Below are 21181 nucleotides of genomic sequence, written 5' to 3'. Positions count from 1 at the left end.
TCACATTAAATCCAAGACAAATTTATCACTCCGTGACAATAACAAATGTTTTGGCCCTTCTCTGTTTTTTTTTTAAATCAATTATGTTCATGATTGTATTTTCATTGGGCAGCCTTGTCCCCTTGGCCCACATCTCTCAGTATCATGGTTGGTACTTCAGTACATGTGCTATGATATTTTAAGCCTCAAACGCTGAGGTGGATGTTTGCATAAAAATGCCAATCAAACTTCCAGAAACTTTTGATGGCTGGATACTACAGCATTCCAAGTCTTTTATCTACTAGAGGTAGAAATTATGGAGGTTGAAATTGGGCTGTGTTCCTCTGCTCTACTTAGTTTTTTTTTTAAATCATGGTTTTTTTATTCCAATATAGTCGTCTTTAATGTAGGATTTTTTTTCTCCATTGTTTATTTATTTAGAACATTTATATGGCCATCCACCTTAAGGAAATACTGTAACCTGGGACAACCAACAGCACAAAAGTAATGTAAATTTCCAAAGAATTAGAAGAGTTGCAATGTTATGGCTCAATGAAAGTTCACTTCCAGAACTACTCTTTTTTTTTTAGCTCTGGTTGTTCCCAGATAACATATAAAAATGTATGGCACAAACCTATCGAGCAAGTAGATCTTTTCAAACAATAATCATAATGAAAATCATAATGATAATAATAATCCTCCAGTGAGACACTAGTGACATGGCTGTAGGGCTTGTGATAATTCAAGGATTTCCCAAAAGCTATGCAAATTTCTATAAACCAGTTCAAAGACAAAAATACCAATAAAAAAGAATAGAAGAAAAAATATAAATGGAATACAGAACTCAGTCTGATTTACATCAAAGTTGAACATTGAAGTGTGTTACACAAGAAAATATTTTCAGATTGTACTGCATTTGGGGCTGTATTCTCCTTCCCTGATAGAGGGATATTTTATTCTGAATATATCCAAACTTAAAGAACATCCATACAAACAAGTACTACTGCATTAGATTCAAAAGGCCAATGCTACAACAGAACTGACATTTTGAATTTCAAGCAGCCCCAAAAGGTCATACTAACATTTTAAGCAGAAAGCTGCTCACTGGTGGCTTGTTATATCAAATTCCAGTTCAGATGGGACTTTTAAAAGTAATTGTATAAGTCTTCCAGGAAAATGTTTTTGAGATAGAATTACAAGCATTGCTTAAGTTTGCATAGAAGAATATTAAGCCTATTATCCTAAAAAAAAAAAACTTTGACAATAAGCAAGTTTCTAGCTCTTATACATGTAAAAACAGGCTTGGGAACCGTAACAGCAAGGCCTAATAAAGCCACAGAATCCAGAAGCTTTTATAATATAAATGGAAACTTTCAGGGCTCTGCAATCTTTATCTAGAAAAATAAATAAACTGAAGAAAATTTGTTTCATTTCCATAATTTACACATATTTCAAAGCATAGTTGTCTTTGTAACATATATACTTTGGTTCAGAAAACTACAGGTAGTTCTTGATTTACAACTATCTGTTTAGTGAACATTCAAAGTTATAATGGCACTGAAAAAAAGTGACTTATGACCATTTTTCACCCTTAGGATTGTCGCAGCATTCCCATGGTCACATGATCAAAATTTGAGCACTTGGGAACTGGCATGTAGTGTATTTATGATGGTTGCAATGTCCCGGGGTCATGTGATCACCTTGTGGGAACTTCTGACAACCAAAGTGAATAGGGAAGCCAGATTCACTGAAAAACCATGCAGTGATTCACTTAATAACTGTGGCAGTTATTAAAAGGCTGTAACTCACTTAACAACTGTCTTGCTTAGCAACAAAAATTTGGGGCTCAGTTGTGGTTGTAAGTTGAGGACTACCTATATATAGAAAAACAACAGTGACCTACGTTCCCTCTAAGGTGCGCAGCTGCGCGCCTGCGCAGGTGGCAAGAAAACACCGTGCAGCAGTTTTCAACTGCCGCGCAGTGATTTCTATTGCCACAGGCTCCAGAAGCTGGGGAAGTCCTTTGCAGGCAGCTAGAACGGGCCGCCCGCAAAGGACTTCCCCAGACTTGCTTTGAGGAGCACGGGGCGACTGAGGCTAGTTGTGAAGCCCCAAAGCCCCCACCGCCACCGGAAGAACTGCTACCACCTCCTCCTCCTCCTCCTCTAACAGGCAGCACTGCCGGATTTGCCGCCCGGCGCTGCGGCTGAGATGAAGCCACCAAAGCTCCAGCCGGCATCTCCGCGCGTGGCAGCGGCGCCTCCCCTCTGCTCGGAGCACCTGAGCTCAGCGCTGGGTTACCCCTGCCTGCCCCCCCTCCTCCTCCGCCGTGCTTTTGAAGAGCCATGAGGCTGCGGGAGACAGTAGGAAGGCGGGGGGGAGCAGGGGAAAAAAAAGCCTCATGGCTCCTCAAAAGCCCGGAGGAGGAGGAGCGTAGCAGCAGTTATTCTGGTGGCAACTCGTCGGCAACTTCAGCAGCAGCCCTGCCCACAATGAAGAAAGCAAAGATGGAGCAGATCCACGCAGATGACGTCGCTGCAACATGACTGGAGGAGGAATTCTGGGAATTGAAGTCCACAAGTCTTAAAGCTGTCAGGTTTTTTTTCTAGGGGTGGAAGGGTCTTGTAACTTGACAGCTTTAAGACTTCCATGCTTCAATGCCAGAGTTCCTGAGCCAACAGGACTGGAGGAGGAATTCTGGGAGTTGAAGTCCACAAGTCTTCAAGCTGTCAGATTTGAAGACCCTGGGGTTTTTTTCCCTAAAGGATTAGGGGTGCAAGGATCTTGTAACTTGACAGCTTTAAGACTTGCACGCTTCAGTGCCAGAGTTCCTGAGCCAACATGACTGGAGGAGGAATTCTGGGAGTTGAAGTCCACAAGTCTTCAAGCTGTCAGATTTGAAGACCCTGGGGTGTTTTTCCCTAAAGGATTAGGGGTGCAAGGATCTTGTAACTTGACAGCTTTAAGACTTGCACGCTTCAGTGCCAGAGTTCCTGAGCCAACATGACTGGAGGAGGAATTCTGGGAGTTGAAGTCCACAAGTCTTCAAGCTGTCAGGTTTGAAGACCCCTGGGGTTTTTTTTCCTAAAGGGTTAGGGGTGCAAGGGTCTTGTAACTTGACAGCTTTAAGACTTGCGTGCTTCAAATGCCAGAGTTCCTGAGCCAACATTTTGGTTGCTAAGCAGGAGCGTTGTTAAGTGATACTGACATTATATAACACTTCGAATTAAGCGGGTACCTTGAAGAAACATAACTTTGAGTTTCAAATAATACTGATTTTGTTGTTGTTTTAGGTGACATCTGTGAAAAAAATTCAGGTGCTCAGGCATGAAAATGTGCCGCTCAAACACTATACTTTTCTGCTCACATCGAAAAAAAATTAGAGGGAACATTGACAGTGACATAACCAAAGAACCAAAATTCTCTTATATTTTTTCTGTTCCTTAAATGGGAATAGATGCAAAATATTTTGTGCCAATTCTAACAATTGCAACAAGACAAAAATAACTTGTTTTGGTTTAATTTCTAAACAGCTAAATAAATATCACAAGCTACTGAATATCAGAAACATGGACTAATTCATTCAAAACCAAATGCTACTGAAACATATGACCTGATAATTGGAGTCAGACTGCTCTGGTTAAAACCAATCTTCTAATTTTCATCCATGTGAACATTATGAACAGGTCCCAATCCTCCTTCATGTTTGTTTACCGAGACAACAGCTATTACTTTTTGTATAAAGTTCTAGAATTGTCAAAATTAATTCCAGTTAGCATAATAGATATATTTCTTAAGGGATTTATTTTGAGACTGCTCAATTATATTTAACATTTTTTTGTCCAGAACGAAAGTGCGTGGGTTGTTGTTTGAGCTCTGTTCAAATATTGAAGCATCCTAATATTTATTCTAATTATGCCTGCAGTGGGTTTTTCCAAGCACAAGGGAGCCCCAGCAACAAAGCTTCACTAATGTTTCAAAAATTGCAGGGAAGCAGACTAATCAGTTAAGCCTCTGTGAGAAGGAAATAATGTGCATTTGCTCCCTTTCTAAACAAAATATTAACTAAATTACAGAATCTCCCAGGACAGGGTGAAGAGGATTTCATTAGAGTTTTCACAGTATATTAAACGCATAGTGAACAAGCCATTTATAGATGAATGTGATGTGACACCAACTAACATGATAATAGATTTCAGTGACCCAGGTTTATTGGCAGTTGTATAAACACAACAGTTTACAAACTACAGATTAAAAAGTTGATTTTTTTTGCTGTAATCTGAATGATGAAAGTTTTTTTGCAGTTCTATAACATCCGAAGAGTATTTTAAGTCCATGGTAATTATGAAAATGAAGGCAAACACAAACAAAAGCAAAATTTGATTTGTCCCAGTTATTTAGACATGCTCTGGAATTCACCATATTGATAGGTATATATGCCAAATAATTTCAATAGAGCTTTTGCCTTATACTATGGATTTTGCCTCCTTTTCAAGTGCTTCTTAGATAAATTAATCTGACTTTGAGACAAATTTTAATATTTTTCAAAGTCCATAGTTTTTTAAAAACAGCATACTGTTTTGAAAAATTATGACCTTCTCATTAGTCTTTCAACACTGAAAAGACAAATTTATTGCCCTTATTACTCAGTGGATTGTAAATCTAAAATTACTTGTGACGTATGAATGAGTTACGTACAGTAGTGTGTTACCTATGGATAATTATTGTGACATAGAGTTATGTATTGTGACAGAGTTTATGTTGTATATATATGTGTGTGTGTATGTATATATATGTGTGTGTGTATATATATATTTGTATATGTATTTGTATGTATGTGTATATATATATTTGTATATGTATTTATATGTATGTGTATTTGTGTTACAACCCCTGGTATGCCCAAAACACAAATACATACCTATTTCCCTGGCCTAGCTGATAAGGAAGAGAGCCTGTGGCTTAGTGGCAATTACATCGGCCTAATATGCAATACAGCCCTGGTTCTATTCCCAGTAAGGGTATGGCTAGCTGATGAGAGCTAAATAGCTTGAAATAGATCTATACTAGTCTCCCTTTATTTATTTATCAGCACAAATACAACATATATGTATGTATGTATGTATGTATGTATGTATGTATATATATGTATGTATGTATGTATGTATTTGTGTTACATATACATACACATAAACACACACACACACACATATATATATATAGAAATACATTTTGATAAAAGTGTGCATATAAGATTTTTCTTGTATTGCTTTTTCCCTATTTTTTCTTTGTACTGCTTCATTAAATAAGTGAAAGCAATTATTGTATAATATATGGAAAAATTAAATAAATGGCATGCAGTTTTCAAAAGCTCTCATCTTGCCCCGTTTTTGAGAGCTACCCTCCAAAAATTATATCTTTGTGTTCTTTGATATAAGTTTACATATTTAAATAACAGCCATTGTCCTTTTAAATTCCTTAATTTAGGAAACTTGATGTGGCTTTAAGGATTGTACTGTTGACGAATGTGTATTGTAGTGTTAGATACTTGTTCTAACTACAGTGGTTTCCACCAAGGTCCTCTGTTCCGGCGGGAACAGAGGTTTAATCCTATTCGTCGAAGGGTCTGACAGCTCCCTATAAAAGGGCTGCTGTCAGACTCAATGTTCGCTGGATTGTTCTCACTTGTTGTACTTAATAAAGACCTGTTGTTACCGTTGAGCCTGTGTGTGCCTATCCATTACCCAATCCAACACTGGCGATGAGGATGGGATTGGAAGGCAACTAGGCAAATCAAAAAGAGCGTAGCAATCCAGCAAGTACATCCAGCCCGGAGCTCAACACGGCTTTGAGTAGCCATTTTTGAGCAGCAAACTCAAAATGCCCTCTGACTACAAAATGGCCCCACCGACTCTGTATGACCCAGTCACCGGGCACTGGGACTCGTACATGCTATGATTTGACTGCTTCCTCGAGGCAAACGACCTCTTGGGCTTTTCTGAAGGCCGCAAGAAGAACATGTTCCTCGGATACTGTGGCCGGGAAGTGTTCGAGATGGCGAAAGACCTCTCTGAGCTGACACCGCTGCAATCAGTCGCCTGATCCGTGCTCCAGCAGACGCTGAAGACCCACTATGCCCCCAAGCCGTCCAAGCACGTTCGCCGGCATGAGTTTAACATCAGGAACCAGAAAGAGGGAGACTTCCGGTTCCGGCTGTTGAACGCGATGGGCGTGCTTCGCTCGCCCCGCACACTCTTGGTGGGCTCCCCCCTGATCGGGGGGGGGGCACAGGGAGCCTTGTAGGGGCCCCTGCCGAGGGGACGGCTAGCTGAGGGTCCCCTGCGTCAGCGGTGGCCGCGGGGGGCCTCCCTGCATTGCCCTAGGCACCAGGAGGCAAAAGGGGAGGCGCAGGGACTCCTTGTGCTTTCGCGCCGAGACAGCTGGGCGAGATCAACGATTTGAAGGCTGCAGCTGCAATGTGGTGAGGTGGAAATTCCCCCCGTTCCCTTTCTTGACTGAAAAAAAAAAGACTGCCAGCTCTTTAAAAACGTTCAATCCGTTCCTGGGAAGTGTGAATGGAGGGAGGGGGATTTCCCCCCCCCCCCTTGGATAAGCGGCTCTAAACTGCTCTCTGCCCCCAGAGGAGGAGAGCTCTGGAATGAAATCACACTCATAGCAAGCAGCAGATCTACTTTACTGCAATTGTGAAAATGAGGTGATGATCTGACTTTTTGAAAACTTTGAAAACTTTTGGTTTGTTGTCTTCTAATCCCGGTGCTGGAAAGGCAAGATGGCACACTTCCATTGTCTTCATGTACTCTGAAATTTGACTCCACCCACAGAAACTGCTGGCATTTTATCTTTGTCTTCATGACACTCAGAGATATCTCTTGATACATTATATTCTGGACTTCTGGACTTGGAACAATTGTATTTATTGTCTGGATTTGAACTTTAGAAAAGGTCTTTATTTGTCTGGAATGCCTGCCTTGTGATCTCTCTCGGCTATCCACTTTTACAATCACTTTTTTCCTGTATTGACACAGACATTTCTGAGCTCTTCTTACCAAAATGTCACCAAAAAGACCACCACCTGGGAAACCAGGCTTTGCTGGTTCTGCCCCAACGTCTTCAACGTCCAGCCCCAGAGGGCAACAGGCACTAACATCTTTGTTGCAGCCCAAGCCCCCTGAGGAGAACCTAACCCAACAGATGCTTCAAAAGATTTTGAAGGGGCAGGAGGAACTGACGAATCAACTAAAAGAAATGAACGAACAGCTCAGAAAAAATCAGAACCGAACGGCCCAAAATACGCAAAGATTGGAAGTTTTGGAGGAGGGGACGGCTGAGATGAGGGGGGAGGTGAGGGGGGTCCAGAGAGGAAACCAAGAACTTGAGAACCATCAGATAAAAATGGAGTTTCCTTAGATTTCAAAATGTAATTGAGGCTGATGATGAAGATTTGAAGGAAATTATGACAAAATTATTGGCTGAATATATCAAAAAAGACAGACAACAGCTGGGATGGGATATTGACCTGGTCTATAGAGTAAATTCAGCCTACGCCAGAACACATAATGTTCCAAGGGAGGTCCACATTAAATTTCTTAGAAAGACTACAAGAGACGAGATTCTGAGTGCACAAAGGGGGCAAGTGTTAAAATACAAGGATAGAGAAATAGCCATCTTGAAACAAATTGCAAAGAAAGTTAGAGATAAAAGAAAAAATATTCGCTCTTAGCGAAGAAATTATACCAGAAAGGGATTTGGTTTAGATGGCTTATGCCAGAAGGTATGCTGATATTCTGGGAGGACACTAGAGTTAGAATTAATACAACTATGGAGGCTGAGGCCTTCATGGAAAAAAACAAAGTCCTCCTGGATAAAGCTGATGATACCACACGGGACATACAGGACACGGGAGGTGCTGGAGCCTTGCTGGTGGGGGGAGAAGAGGCAACACTGAGAAAACTTAGATCACAAAAGTGAATTAGAAAAACAATGCAATGGCTAATACAGAGAACTTTTTCTGTTTGATACAAGATAGATTGAAATCATTTGAAGATAAAAGTTTAAAATATGCTGTCAAAATATTGCTAAGTAGTAACAACTTAATGTATTAATAAGTGAAAGTTATGAGAATTGGGGAAAGTGCCATTTCCTGCATAATGTAGCTGTCAAAATTTGTAACTCTATCCACTATCCCTTTTCCTGAAATTTTTTGTAAAACCAATAAAAATTTTGTTTGAAAAAAAAAAAGGAACCAGAAAGAGGGAGAGTCGATTAATGAGTACATTGCGGCGCTTCACAAGGCTGCCGCGTACTGCGAATTCCGAAACCTGGACGAGTTGATTCTGGACCACATAATTTGCGGCGTGCCGGACATTAACCTATAGAGGTTACTCGCTAAATCTAACCTCACTCTGCAGATCGCCTTGGACGAAGCCAGGGCTTCCGAATCAGCCATCAAATCTACTGAAACCCTGGAGAGCCAAAGCGCTCCACAAGACGCGCGAAAGAGTACACGCGTACACCGCGAGGTTGCAGAGCCTGATAGTTCAGAAGGCTAAAAAGATGACAGCTGCCGCAAGCGGAGTAGCCGTGCCCAGCCGGTGCGCAAATTCAAACCGCATCTCCCATCTTGCGCTACCTGCGGTGGAGACTAATAGGTTAAAAGCAATCTAATATCCATGCATTTTCCCATATGTATGTATTGTGTTGAAACAGATTCATTCAAACTGTCAGCCATTGAAGGCATATCTAGAATTTATTGCTCCACAGCAGTATAAGCAATAACTGTATCAGCTCTTTTAGGAAATACCAACAGCAAAGAACCATCACCTTCATTATTTGATGGGAAAACACACATATGAAGAAACAGGAACTTTTCACAATTTTAAAACCAGGACCTGCCTGTTTCTTAGTCCAGCCCTAGCTCTGAGACACTTATAGGTGACCTCTGGGTAACACTACCAGAGTTTAATCAAATTGACATTCTTTAAAAAATGCCCACGGTTTTGCTTTTTTTCAATAGAAAAAAAATATTTCGAAGTGTAAGAAAAAGAATATTGTTCAATCCATTTACTTTATTTTGGAATTGTGATGTAACATTTGTCACAGGAGATTAATTAATTAATTAAATTTGTATTTGTTTTCTTATTGCACCAAGGATGGGATTATATATATTCTTTGCCTTTTGACACTGCATTCCTCTATTGGCTGTCCAGAAAGAAGCAGATGTAAAACATATGCAGGCTTAAGGCTGAGGGTTATCAATCTCTGCTGTTATAATCTCATGGTTATATAGAGATTACATCTCTACATGCCTTAAATCTGGATGCTTCCTTTCCGACTTCCTTCCCTACATGGGCCAAAGATAGAATCCCAGTATTCTAAGTGCTGGGAAAAAAAATCATTATTTTCTGCACAAGGAAAATTCAAGATATCATGAAGAATAACAGCTGAATCAGTGTACAATGTGAGTACCTTCCTGGATGCTTTCAAATTAAAACTCTTTGATTAGAGTGAAGTTGACTGTTTTGGATTGTTAAGTTTCTTTTATTAATCTGTAGTATCACAGCAACAAGAATGGCGTATAGACGGACACACACATGCATGCACATTTGCAAAATAGCCTTGAGCTTGGAAATTACCATTTCCATTTCTATGTAGTCTGGGAGAAATAATAAATAACCCCCTGTCAGAGGCTCAGTGAAGGCATCTTATATCTTCCTTATATCTACTGTCAGGCACTAAGCCAAGACAGAACAAAGTTCAAGGTGCTCTGGATTGAGATGGCCTGGTGCTAAAACAGCAGCTGATTCAGCAATTTGCAGCTTTCATTTCTTTTTGTTGTCACTTTTCTATTACCCTTTCATAAATCTGTTTGTAATTTCATCTTTTTCTTTTTACTTTACAAGCCATGTGGATCACAGAGAGATTCTTACACTCAAAGCACCCTTCTTAGGCAGATCTGATTTCATAATACAGGGAATAAAGAGCTCATGAAAGTTTAACTGTAACATGAATCTACACCTCCACCTGTGGTTAAAAAAAAAGATTTATTTCCATCTAGCAATATCCAGCCACTTCCCACCTGGTGCTTGAGAACATGAAAGAAATAGTTCAGAAAGACAAATAATAGCTATCATGTAAAGTCTCTTTTGTTCCAGATCCAGTCTTCTGAATCACAAGAGAGATGTAGGGTGGGGGGAGAGTAAGAGTAGGAAAAGGCCAATGGATAGCAACTGAGAAAAGGAAGGGAAGGGGTTGGGAAGGCTGTTGAAAACCCAACTACCATATTTTTCAGAGTATAAGACACACCTTTTTCCCTCAAAAAAGAGGGTGAAAATCGGTGCATCTTATACACTGAATACAGCAGTTTTGGCCTCTCGAAATCCTGACCCCTTCACCAAAATGGCCGTGCATAGCCTTTAGAAAGCTTCCAGAGTGCTCCTGGAGGCTGGGATGGGCAAAAATGAATGAACAACTGATCATTTTGTGCTCGTTTTTGCCTCCCCTAGCCCCCAGGAGCACTCTATAAGCCTCCTAAAGGCTATGCATGGCTCCTTTTTTTGACAAAAAAACCGGCCCATTTTCGTGAAAAACGGGCCATTTTTGAGAGGTCTACAGAGTGCAAAACCTTTTTTTTTAAAAAAAATGTCTCTTCAAAATCTTGGTGCTCCAGTGCATCTTATACTCCGAAAAAAATGGCACTCTTTGGAAGAATCACCATTCTTACAAATCTTCATTTCAAGGTTATATTCTGATGGTAAACTGATGGAAACTCAGAGCTTTAGAATTTGTAATTTTTTTACAAATGACTTTTTAAGGTGGTCTCCAGAATTGTTTTAGCAGGCCATGATAGATTTCAGGAACTGGAAGGTCTGGTGAGATTAATGAGATTTATATAGGATATGGCTGGTTCAAATCTGCCCTGATTGTCTAATAAGGTATTCACATAACTGTCCCTGTAATAAGAAACAAGCAACAAACTTAGGTATTACTTGTTCAAATTCTCAATAAGATCTACATGAAGCTCTAATGACATTCAATGGAAACTATATGCAAAAATTCAGAAAATACCAAAGCAGCAAATAATTTGTTTAGATTATGTTAACACTGAAGCATTATTAATTCAGTGGCATATGCCAACTTAATTTGTCCAAAGTCTACTGAACTTGGAAACTTAGAAAGAAAATTAAATATAATCCTGATTCTAAATTATTGAGAGAAATTAACAAGTGCTCATGTCTTAATCATAAATTTGCAAGTAAGGAAAAAATATATATCCCAGCATAATGGTGCAGGATCCAATCTGGGTTGGTCACCAGGGCCAGAGGTATAGTCTTCTGAGCTTTCGGACTCATGCTGCAGCTCATCTTCAGAGAATTTCACACTCACTAGAATGTGTGATAATGTGTCAGCACCTTGAATTTTGTTCTGTCTTTGCTCAGTGCCCGATAGTAGATGTAAGGAAGATATAAGATGACTTCAGTGAGCCTACTTGTAAGTCCTCTTGGAAAGTCAATATGGATTTACAGAGTCTTCTATTAATCTCATATTTTGATCAAGTGCCATCAAGTCTATGTCGACGGTTAGCAATCACATGCATACATTTTCTCCAGGACAATCTATATCTGTCCTTTATGTCTTTCAACAGAGCATCCATCTCCACTGTAACTGAATCCATTAACGTCTCATGTTTGTTTTCCTTTCACCTTTCCAAAACATTATGGACTTCTTAAAGACAGTTAAAACTTTGTATAATGTATCTGAAATAGGATAGTTTGGGTTTGGATATTTGTGTCTTGAGTGAGAACCCTAGGCTGATTTGTTGATCTACTTTTTTTATTGACTATCCATACTATTCTTGGGAGTCTGCTCCAAGGTTCAAAAGCATCAATACTTTTTTCTGATCTGATTCTTCAAAGTTCAACTTTTGCTTTTTTCCTCGAGGGTCGAAAGAAAAGCTGTTGTTTGTAGGTCTAGACCAGTGGTGGGCAACCTTTTTTTTCAACTGAGCCAAATCTCGCCAAAACCACGATTGAAATTTATTTTGAGAGCCACATTTCTAAAACCGAAAATACATAGGATGGTACACTGTTTTTAGTGTCAATAAACTCTGGCATTTGAAGCACGCAAGTCTTAAAGCTGTCAAGTTACAAGATCCTTGCATCCCTAACCCTTTAGGAAAAAAACCCCAAGGGGTCTTCAAACCTGACAGCTTTAAGACTTGTGGACTTCAACTCCCAGAATTCCTCCTCCAGTCATGTTGGCTCAGGAACTCTGGCATTGAAGCGTGCAAGTCTTAAAGCTGTCAAGGTGCAAGACCCTCGCACCAACCCTTTAGAAAAAAAAAAACCAGGGTCTTCAAACCTGACAGCTTGAAGACTTGTGGACTTCAACTCCCAGAATTCTGAGAATTGAAGTCCACCAAGGGCATCAATCATATTAGCCCAGGGATCTGCAAAATTGGCTCTTAAGACTGGTGGACTTCAACTCCCAGAATTCTGAGAATTGAAGTCCACCAGTCTTAAAACAGCCAACTTTGCAGACCTCTGTGTTAGCCCAAAGCCTGGCGCTGGGCGGGCCTTGCTCCCCCATTGGTGGAGACCCAAGAAGCGAGGAGGGAGAAAAAGAAACGGAGGCTAAGGAGCTTCCCCCCGCCCCCTCCCAGCAAAAATCTAACCGGGGAGCCGGGCGGGCAGTAGCAAATTAGCCGATCACGCCGCGTGGGCAGTAGCAAATTAACCAATCACGCGGCGTGATCGGCTAATTTGCTACTGCCCGCCCGGCTCCCCGGTTAGATTTTTGCTTGGAGGGGGAGGGGGGGAAGCTCCTTAGCCTCCGTTTCTTTTTCTGCCTCCTCGCTTCTCGTCCCCGCCCGACTTCAGGATCCTCCCTAATCATTGTGGGTCGAAAAAAGGGAAAGGGGCGCTTGTTTTGAAGTGCCCGAGAGGAGGGAGGGGAGCGGGCACCCGGCACACAGAAGAGTCGCATTAAAATGTGTAAAGAGCCGCGTGTGGCTCGCGAGCCGCGGCTTGCCGACCACTGGTCTAGACTCATCCTTGTATCTCAATATCCTTTTCAAGGTTTTCAATGCTACCCTTCTAAATGCTATCAGCCACATATTTTTGACTATTGGTTTCCTTTCTATTTATCCCCTCAATATCTTCATTGTCAATTCTAAGACAGTACTTATTATAATTACTTTGGTCTTCTATGGTTTTAAATTTAAGCCCATGTTTTTCACTATGCTGCTTGATTTTCTTTACTAGAATTTCTGAATCATTTGCATGTTTACCTATCGGAGCACAAGCATAGTACAGATTACTGAGGTGTCTTCCTCCAATTTTGAAACCATACTCATTTTCTTACAATCCAGTTTCCCTCATCTTCAGAATATAAATTGAATACATAAGTTTAGAGGATTGGTGATATGTCAAGGACATAACAATAAGATGAGAATATATATCCTTGTCTCAATATCCCCTACTTCCTTATATCCTATGTAGATACTCATAGACATATGCAGCTTCTTTCAAGAATGCTGTTTTACAAAACTCCTAAAAGTCAATTTTCACGCTAAATCATTTCTTTGTAGCAATCTCATAGAAAGATAAAAATGCTACAGTTCTCCAGAAAGTGTGGTCATACTTAGATTCACCCATGTCAGAAGGTGTGAAGGCAACCCAGTGATAGAATGAAAAGAATAATTCCTCTATATCACACGTAAGTGATATAATATCTAAGCTGAACATGCTTTCCCAAGGCTCATACAGCATCGCTGGCTCATCATATAAGTACTAGATAACAATATAAACCAGGAGCCAATAGGGTGACATGAGCTTTTGTTAAGTAGTAACTTATCACATGGAAAATGAAGAGTAAGTCATATGAGGGAGTTCTATACTCTTTTAAATACATCTTAGAATAATAATGCACAAGATGATTGTGTTACAAAATTCCATGGAGTTGAAGAGTGTCAACTATAGATCACACCAGCAACAAATTTTAAAAACATGTGGAGGAGGCTTAAATGTTTACACACAGAGACCTCTATGAGAGGAATAATTGTTGGCTGGGATTAAGAAGGTTGGTACTCTAGGCCTACGTGAACAGAGAAGTTGTTTCTTTTTCTTTTCTTTTTTTGCCAATTCTTCATTTAAATGCATCTTTATCACAGAAACCTTTATGCTTTTGAGGAGGCTGTGAAAGGCTGCATTAGAAAGAGCAGGTGGAAAAGTCTCCACTTCTCTGGTAGGATCTTGCAGGGTTTTTTGAAGCACAACCTCAATCAGAGTGCCTCCATTTTGTTTCTGCCTGAGAGCAACTCCCCCACCCCCAATATCTAATCAAAGATTATATAATATTTTACACTAGCTGATAACCCAGCATTGCCCGAGTATTTATTTGTAGGGGGAAATGTCCAGACCAAACATAATTCCTAGTGATGGATTTTCCCCCTTCCAGAGGAAGCCCCCTTATGGAGTACTGTGAAGCCGTTACCATGGTAACTCCACTGCGCTGTACGGTAGAAGCCATTTTAAGGCACAACAGGCTGTATCTTAACAGAACACACACTTCAAGGGGTGTTAGGGGTGTCTTACCACCACAGTATTTTTTTCCAGAGAGTAAGTCATCTGTGTACCAAATCTCTCTCTCTATATCTATCTATCTATCTATCTATCTATCTATCTATCTATCTATCTATCTATCTATCTATCTATCTATCTATCTATCTATCTATCATCTATCTATCTATCTATCTATCTATCTATCTATCTATCTATCTATCTATCTATTTGTTTTCGTAGATTTTCATGGGTGTAGGTATGCTGTGTTTGTGTTCAGATTTGTCTAAGGCGTTGGTTTCAAAATGTTCCATGTATAAGTTTGCAATGACAGGTGAGAGGGGAGATCCCATGGGTGCTCCTGTCATTGCAAACTTATACATGGAACATTTTGAAACCAACGCCTTAGACAAATCTGAACACAAACCCAAACTCTGGCTTAGATATGTTGATGACACTTTCGTGATTTGGCCACACGGAAAAGAAAAACTGGACAACTTCCTCACACATCTCAACAGTCTACACCCCAAAATACAATTCACCATGGAAATAGAAGCAAACAACCAACTTCCCTTTCTGGATGTCCTAATCTACAAAAAACCTAATGGCTCCCTAGGACACACCATCTACCAGAAAAAAACACTCACCAACCGCTACTTAAATGCACAATCCCATCACCACCCTGCACAGATCAACTCTGTAGCCAAGACCCTCATCTCCAGAACCAAACGCCTAGCCGACAAAGACCACCTGAAAACTGAATTACACAAACTCACAAATGTATTAATCTCCAATGGATTCCAAAGAAAAACAATCACCAACCTAATCCAAAAGGAGACTCCCCCAAAAAACCAAGACACAGAACAGGACAATGGCATCGCCCTCCTCCCTTACATCAAAGGCACCACAGATAAAATCAGCAAAATTCTCCACAAGCACAATATCAGGACAGCCTTCACCACTGACCAAAAAATAGCCAACATCTTAAGAAACCCCAAAGACAAAATCCAGCTAGAAAACCAAGGAGTCTACAAAATACCATGCAAAATCTGCCCAGCAATATACATAGGACAAACAAACAGGAGGATAAATGCACGCATCACAAAACACAAGAACGCAGTAAGAAAAAAAGAAAAAACTTCCTCCCTTTTCCAGCACCTTAAAGCTACAGGACATGAAATCAACTTTGAAGGAGCCAGGTTAATCTCCAAAACAGAACACCTCCACAAGAGAATAATCATGGAAGCCATCGAAATAGAGAAACACCCCCACAACATGAACAAACGTGATGATACCTCCCGCCTACCAAACATCTGGAAACCAGCCCTAGCCAACAAACGAACACCACCCACCACCCAAGCCGTTACAATACAAAAGAACAATGCACACACAGCCTGCACCAATCAGTACCAATCTACCAATCATGATACAACCACACAACCAATCATTCCACTTACTGAAACAAAGCCAGCACCCCATCCCCTCCCACCAAGACTTACAGAAAGACGGCATCTCCGATCACATTTTAAGCCCACGCTTGCAGATGGCAGGTGAGATGCTGCCGAAACGTTGCAAAGACAATCTCAACCTTACACGGGAAAAGACCCGAATACAACAAAACCAGCATATATATATATATATATATATATATATATATATATATATATATATATATATATATATATATATATATATATATATATATATATATATATATATATATATATATATATATATATATATATATATATATATATATATATATATATATATATATATATATATATATATATATACATACATACATACATACATACATACATACATACATACATACATACATATATATACATATATATATATATATATATATACATATATATATATATACACACACACACACACACACACATATAACGTCTCATATTAAAAATGACATTGCTGCTATCAAAGAAGGATTTGAAAAAAAATGAAAGTTTCTTTTTGACTTTTGGCAATTAGATGAAGGGGAAGGTAAAGATCTTATGCTTATCCAAAATATTATCCTAAACAGAAACACACTTGAGCTGCATACTGTAAGAGTGGAAGCCATTTACTGAAAAAGGGTGTGCAAAATGTTTTCATTCAAACCGTTACCAATCTGAAATGCCACATTTTGAGATCAAAACAGTTGTTTTACAGTTGAAGTGGTTTGTTTGAACCATTATAGTAGTGTTTTAATTTCAAAATAGTGATCCGAACTCAAAATAGAACAGTCTATTTCTCAAAATGCTTGCCAAGTAAACTGCAGGGATTTGTCAAGGCAGACACCAGGAATAAACCTGACTCAAAGGCATGTGCGCACTCACTCACACACACACATTAGGTACTGCTAGATATAATGACTGAGTGACTGCAGGCATCATCACGTGTTGCCTCTTGCAACCTTGCTTACCTCCAGGTCATAGAGATATCTGAAGTTGCTCTGTTGGTTAGCAGCTCTCCTCACAGCTTCAGCCAACTCCATAGCTCCTCTGCCGCCCTCTGACCAGTGCCGGCAAGGGACTGCATCAAAAGCTCTAGACTGTTTGGCTATCTCACAGACTAAATTAATCTCAGCAGGCGAGTCGGTTCTGCCAACAAAAGAGTTTTGCATTAGTTCATTTGCAATGATATTCATTAATCATAGGCAGGGTTGGTTTAAGGAATTTGGGGTTTCAATGCAACATCAGGTTTAGAGCCAAACCTAGAGTAATATCACAGATGGACTCCTGCAGAATGGTGGAGGAGGAGGAAGGACAGTGTACTTTAGAGGGAATAGACCTTTCTGCTGTCAGCACCATTCACCACGCAGGAAAACTCCGCTTAGCCTCTGGGTGGGCCTGTCTACCTCAAAACCCAGCTACATGGACAAAATAGTACCCTCTTCATTTTTATGCATGTAACTCAGATGCCTATAGCTTGCTTTTGCCTGCTATTCTGCTTGAAAGGAACCATTTTCTGGACTATCTCCATATGCTCTGATCCCTTTAAAGGGACCCTGCTCACATACAAGTACTCCTCAACTTACGACCACAATTGAGCCCGGAATTTATGTGGCTAAGAAAATTGTTAAGTGAGTTTTGCCCCATTTTATAACTTTTTTGCCACATTTGTTAAGTGAATCACTGGATCTATTAAATTAGTCACATGCTTGTTAAATCAATCTGGCTTCCCCATTGACTTTGCATATCAAAAGATCGCAAAACATGGTCCAATGACCCCAGGACACTGCAACAGTCATAAATATGAACCAGTATTAAGCATCTGAAAGTAAATCACATGACCATGGGGATGCTGCAATGGTCATAAGTGTGAAAAATGTTCATAAGTCGCTTTTATCAGTGCTGTTGTAACTTTGAACAGTCAGTAAATGAACAGTTGTAAATGGAGGACTATCAGTATACTTAAAGGTTCTCCAGGCTGGAATATGGATGACAACAGTAGATTTGGGAAGATTAATTCTATTAATAAATGTCATTGGATACTTATGCATACAAACCTTGCACCGTGTCATTTTTTAATGCCATGACAGGTAAGGAAACCCAGCAAGAGCAAAGTAATTTATACACACACACTATGAGCTCAAATATCTACCAATACCTACAAATTAATCATAGCAAAAGACACTGGTTTGCTGAAAAGGTCAGGAGCTGCTTTTTTCCTCCTTTCCCTCACCCTCCACCTCACTCTTTGTGTAATCTGAGCATCCAATTCCCAGTAATTTTCCTGTTCCTCCTAATTGATTAAGAATTAATAGTATATAGCTCAATAGTAGTAACTGTGAGAGGGATCTTGGAATCCTAGTGGACAACCATTTAAATATGAGCCAGCAGTGTGCAGCAGCTGCCAAAAAAGCCAACACAGTTCTAGGCTACATCAACAGAGGGATAAAATCAAGATCATGTGAAGTGTTAACACCACTTTATAATGCCTTAGTAAGGCCACACTTGGAATATTGCATTCAGTTTTGGTCGCCACGATGTAAAAAAGATGTGGAGACTCTAGAAAGAGTGCAGAGAAGATCAACAAAGATGATTAGGGGACTGGAGGCTAAAACATATGAAGAACGGTTGCAGGAACTGGGTATGTCTAGTTGGATGAAAAAAAGGACTAGTGGAGACATGATAGCAGTGTTCCAATATCTCAATGGCTGCCACAAAAAAGAGCGAGCCCAGCTATTCTCCAAAGCACCTTAGGGCAGGACAAGAAGCAACGGAACGGAGATGTTTCCTCAGCGGAGCGGAGCGCCTGAAAAGACTTTTCAGGCGCTCCGCTCCGCTGAGGAAACATCTCCGTTCCCAGCCGAGCTGGTGGAGCGCAGACAGGCGTCGTTGCTTCGCCAGGGCCGGACAAAACTGTACTTCCGGTTTCAGCGCCGGAAGGGAGCGCGAGAGCCAGGTGGAGCGCTGAAAGGGAGCGCGCAAGCCAGGTGGAGCGCTGAAAGGGAGCGCGCAAGCCAGGTGGAGCGCTGAAAGGGAGCGCGCAAGCCAGGTGGAGCGCTGAAAGGGAGCGAGCGCGATCCGGTGCGATCCGGGAGGAACCCACCACTGGTCAACACTGACTTAATGGTACATAACTGTAGAGAGAATAAAGAATAGCCTTGAAGGACTGGAGAAAGAGCTGGTATCAAGGCAATGTCAGATAAGAGAAGCTTCAGCCTGGGCCAAAAAAAGAATGTGAGAAAATAGAGTCCATCTCACAGAATAAATTAATTTCAGCAGGAAAGTCCATTTTGCCCACAAAATGTTTATTGGATTATTTCATTTGTGATAGTATTCATTGATCATAGGCAGAATGAGGTAGGGGGAAGCATAGTCAGAATAAAAATAAGTATGAACTATTTGATATTGGTTTTTTAATCTGGTCTAACTTGTTGGGCTGACATCAATCAATCAATCTCCCTAATTAAGATGTTATATTCAGTGCTTTAAAATTGGAAGTGATAATGCTATTCAAATTTATTAGGAAAGAATACACTCTAATACAAAGGTGTTCCCTTTTCTCATATCCTCTATATGACTGGTTGCCATAATTACTTCTTTATGAGATAGACATACTCATATCAGGTCAATTTTAACTTTTTCCCCTCATAGACCTATCCCCAGGACAGGATATAACTCATGTCTGGCACAAATTAAGATCTGAATTGTTACTTACAGGGTGGGACTTCTTGCCTCAAGTATCATATAGCTTTAAATAGAATTACTGGAATTTCCATTTTTATTGCCATTATTATTGCATAAATTCAGCATGATTTTCATCAGCTTTTAAAAAGGAAAATTCTCTATACATTTTGGTGTTACTAATATTAGTATATTATTTTCCTAATTATAATTCATATATTATTAATAATTATTAGTATATTATTATCTTAATAATAAGAACTATGTCTCAACGCAAGAGACATCCTGCATTGGCATCTTAAGCATTTGGACAACTATTCTGTACTTTAGAAGATTATCAACATCTGTATAATCAAAAAGAACTTGTAAAACTGGTATTTGATTGGATGCATTCAACAGGTGGCTGGATGAAAGAGCTACATCTACTCAAGTCTGAAGTCCAAAAATTTGTATAGTCAATCCAAACAGAAGCACAGTATGTTTAATTATTTTGTAGGAAACTCAGAACAAGATAATTGCATAGTCTACGATGTTGAGGCAATATCTTCACAGACTTAAAAAAACAAAACAAAATTTTGCACACATATCTTGAAATAAATGTTCCATTTCTTTCTACAAATTGAATAGTTAATAAACATTCACTAATAGCAAAGAACAGCTTTACGAAAAATGAAAGCAGAATGCAAAGAAGAATGCAGCCCCAATTGCTTCATTCCCTTCAAGGCTGCTTTCAGGTTTTTTAAAACATGGGGAAATTCCAAACAAATAATTTAGATAGATAGGTTGTCCCTTTTCCAGAAATGGTTTTTAATATAAACTATAGGGTATCATTAAACAAATGACAAATGTAAGAAAACAAAGAATGTAAAAAAGGACTGATGATCAACATATGACAGTTTCAGTATACTTCTCATATTACGGTTGAAATAAATGTAAAAATTTCAGGATGGATGTCTGCAAGGGAGAGGGGCAGTGGTGGGATTCAATTTTTTTTTACCACCAGTTCTGTGAGCATAGCTTGGTGGGCATGGCATGACTTGGTGGGTGTGGCTTGGTGGACGTGGCAGGGGAAGGATACTGTAAAATCTCCATTCCCATCCCACTCCAGGGGAAAGATACTGTAAAATCTCTATTCCCTCCACACTCCAGGGGAAGGTTATTGCAAAATCCCCATTTCCTCCTGATCAGCTGAGACTCGGGAGATAGAGAATAGATGGGGGCGGGACCAGTCAAAGGTGGTATTTAACAGTTCCCTGAACTACTCAAAATTTCCGCTACCTGTTCTCCATAACTGGTCAGAAACCGCTGAATACAACCTCTGGAGAGGGGAAAAGAAAGGGCAAGGGCAAGAGACTAAAAGTCACAATATGTTCATGATGACATCACCATACCATGCCTTATCTACTTGCATCAGGCATTAGAATGTAATGATGGTCCCTGCTCAATGATGTCACTGCACTTGAGTTTGATATAACTGAATTA

At 39.9% G+C, this 21181-nt stretch overlaps 1 protein-coding gene across 2 annotated transcripts in view; it reads right to left on the bottom strand.

Annotated features, from left to right (window-relative positions):
- Positions 1-21181, bottom strand: part of MTHFD1L (methylenetetrahydrofolate dehydrogenase (NADP+ dependent) 1 like) — a 146051-nt gene that overhangs the window by 38351 nt on the left and 86519 nt on the right. For both annotated transcript variants that reach the window (XM_081945648.1, XM_081945649.1), the window contains one exon: positions 16990-17167. In XM_081945648.1, coding sequence (XP_081801774.1) covers positions 16990-17167 — 178 coding nt within the window. The remainder of the gene's footprint in view (positions 1-16989; positions 17168-21181) is intronic.

The sequence above is a fragment of the Natrix helvetica genome (genome assembly GCF_964273705.1).
Source record: "Natrix helvetica genome assembly, chromosome: 2".
Classification (NCBI taxonomy): Eukaryota; Metazoa; Chordata; class Lepidosauria; order Squamata; family Natricidae; genus Natrix; species Natrix helvetica.
Note: the sequence above shows the minus strand (reverse complement) of the source record. Positions and strands in the feature narration are given on the sequence as shown.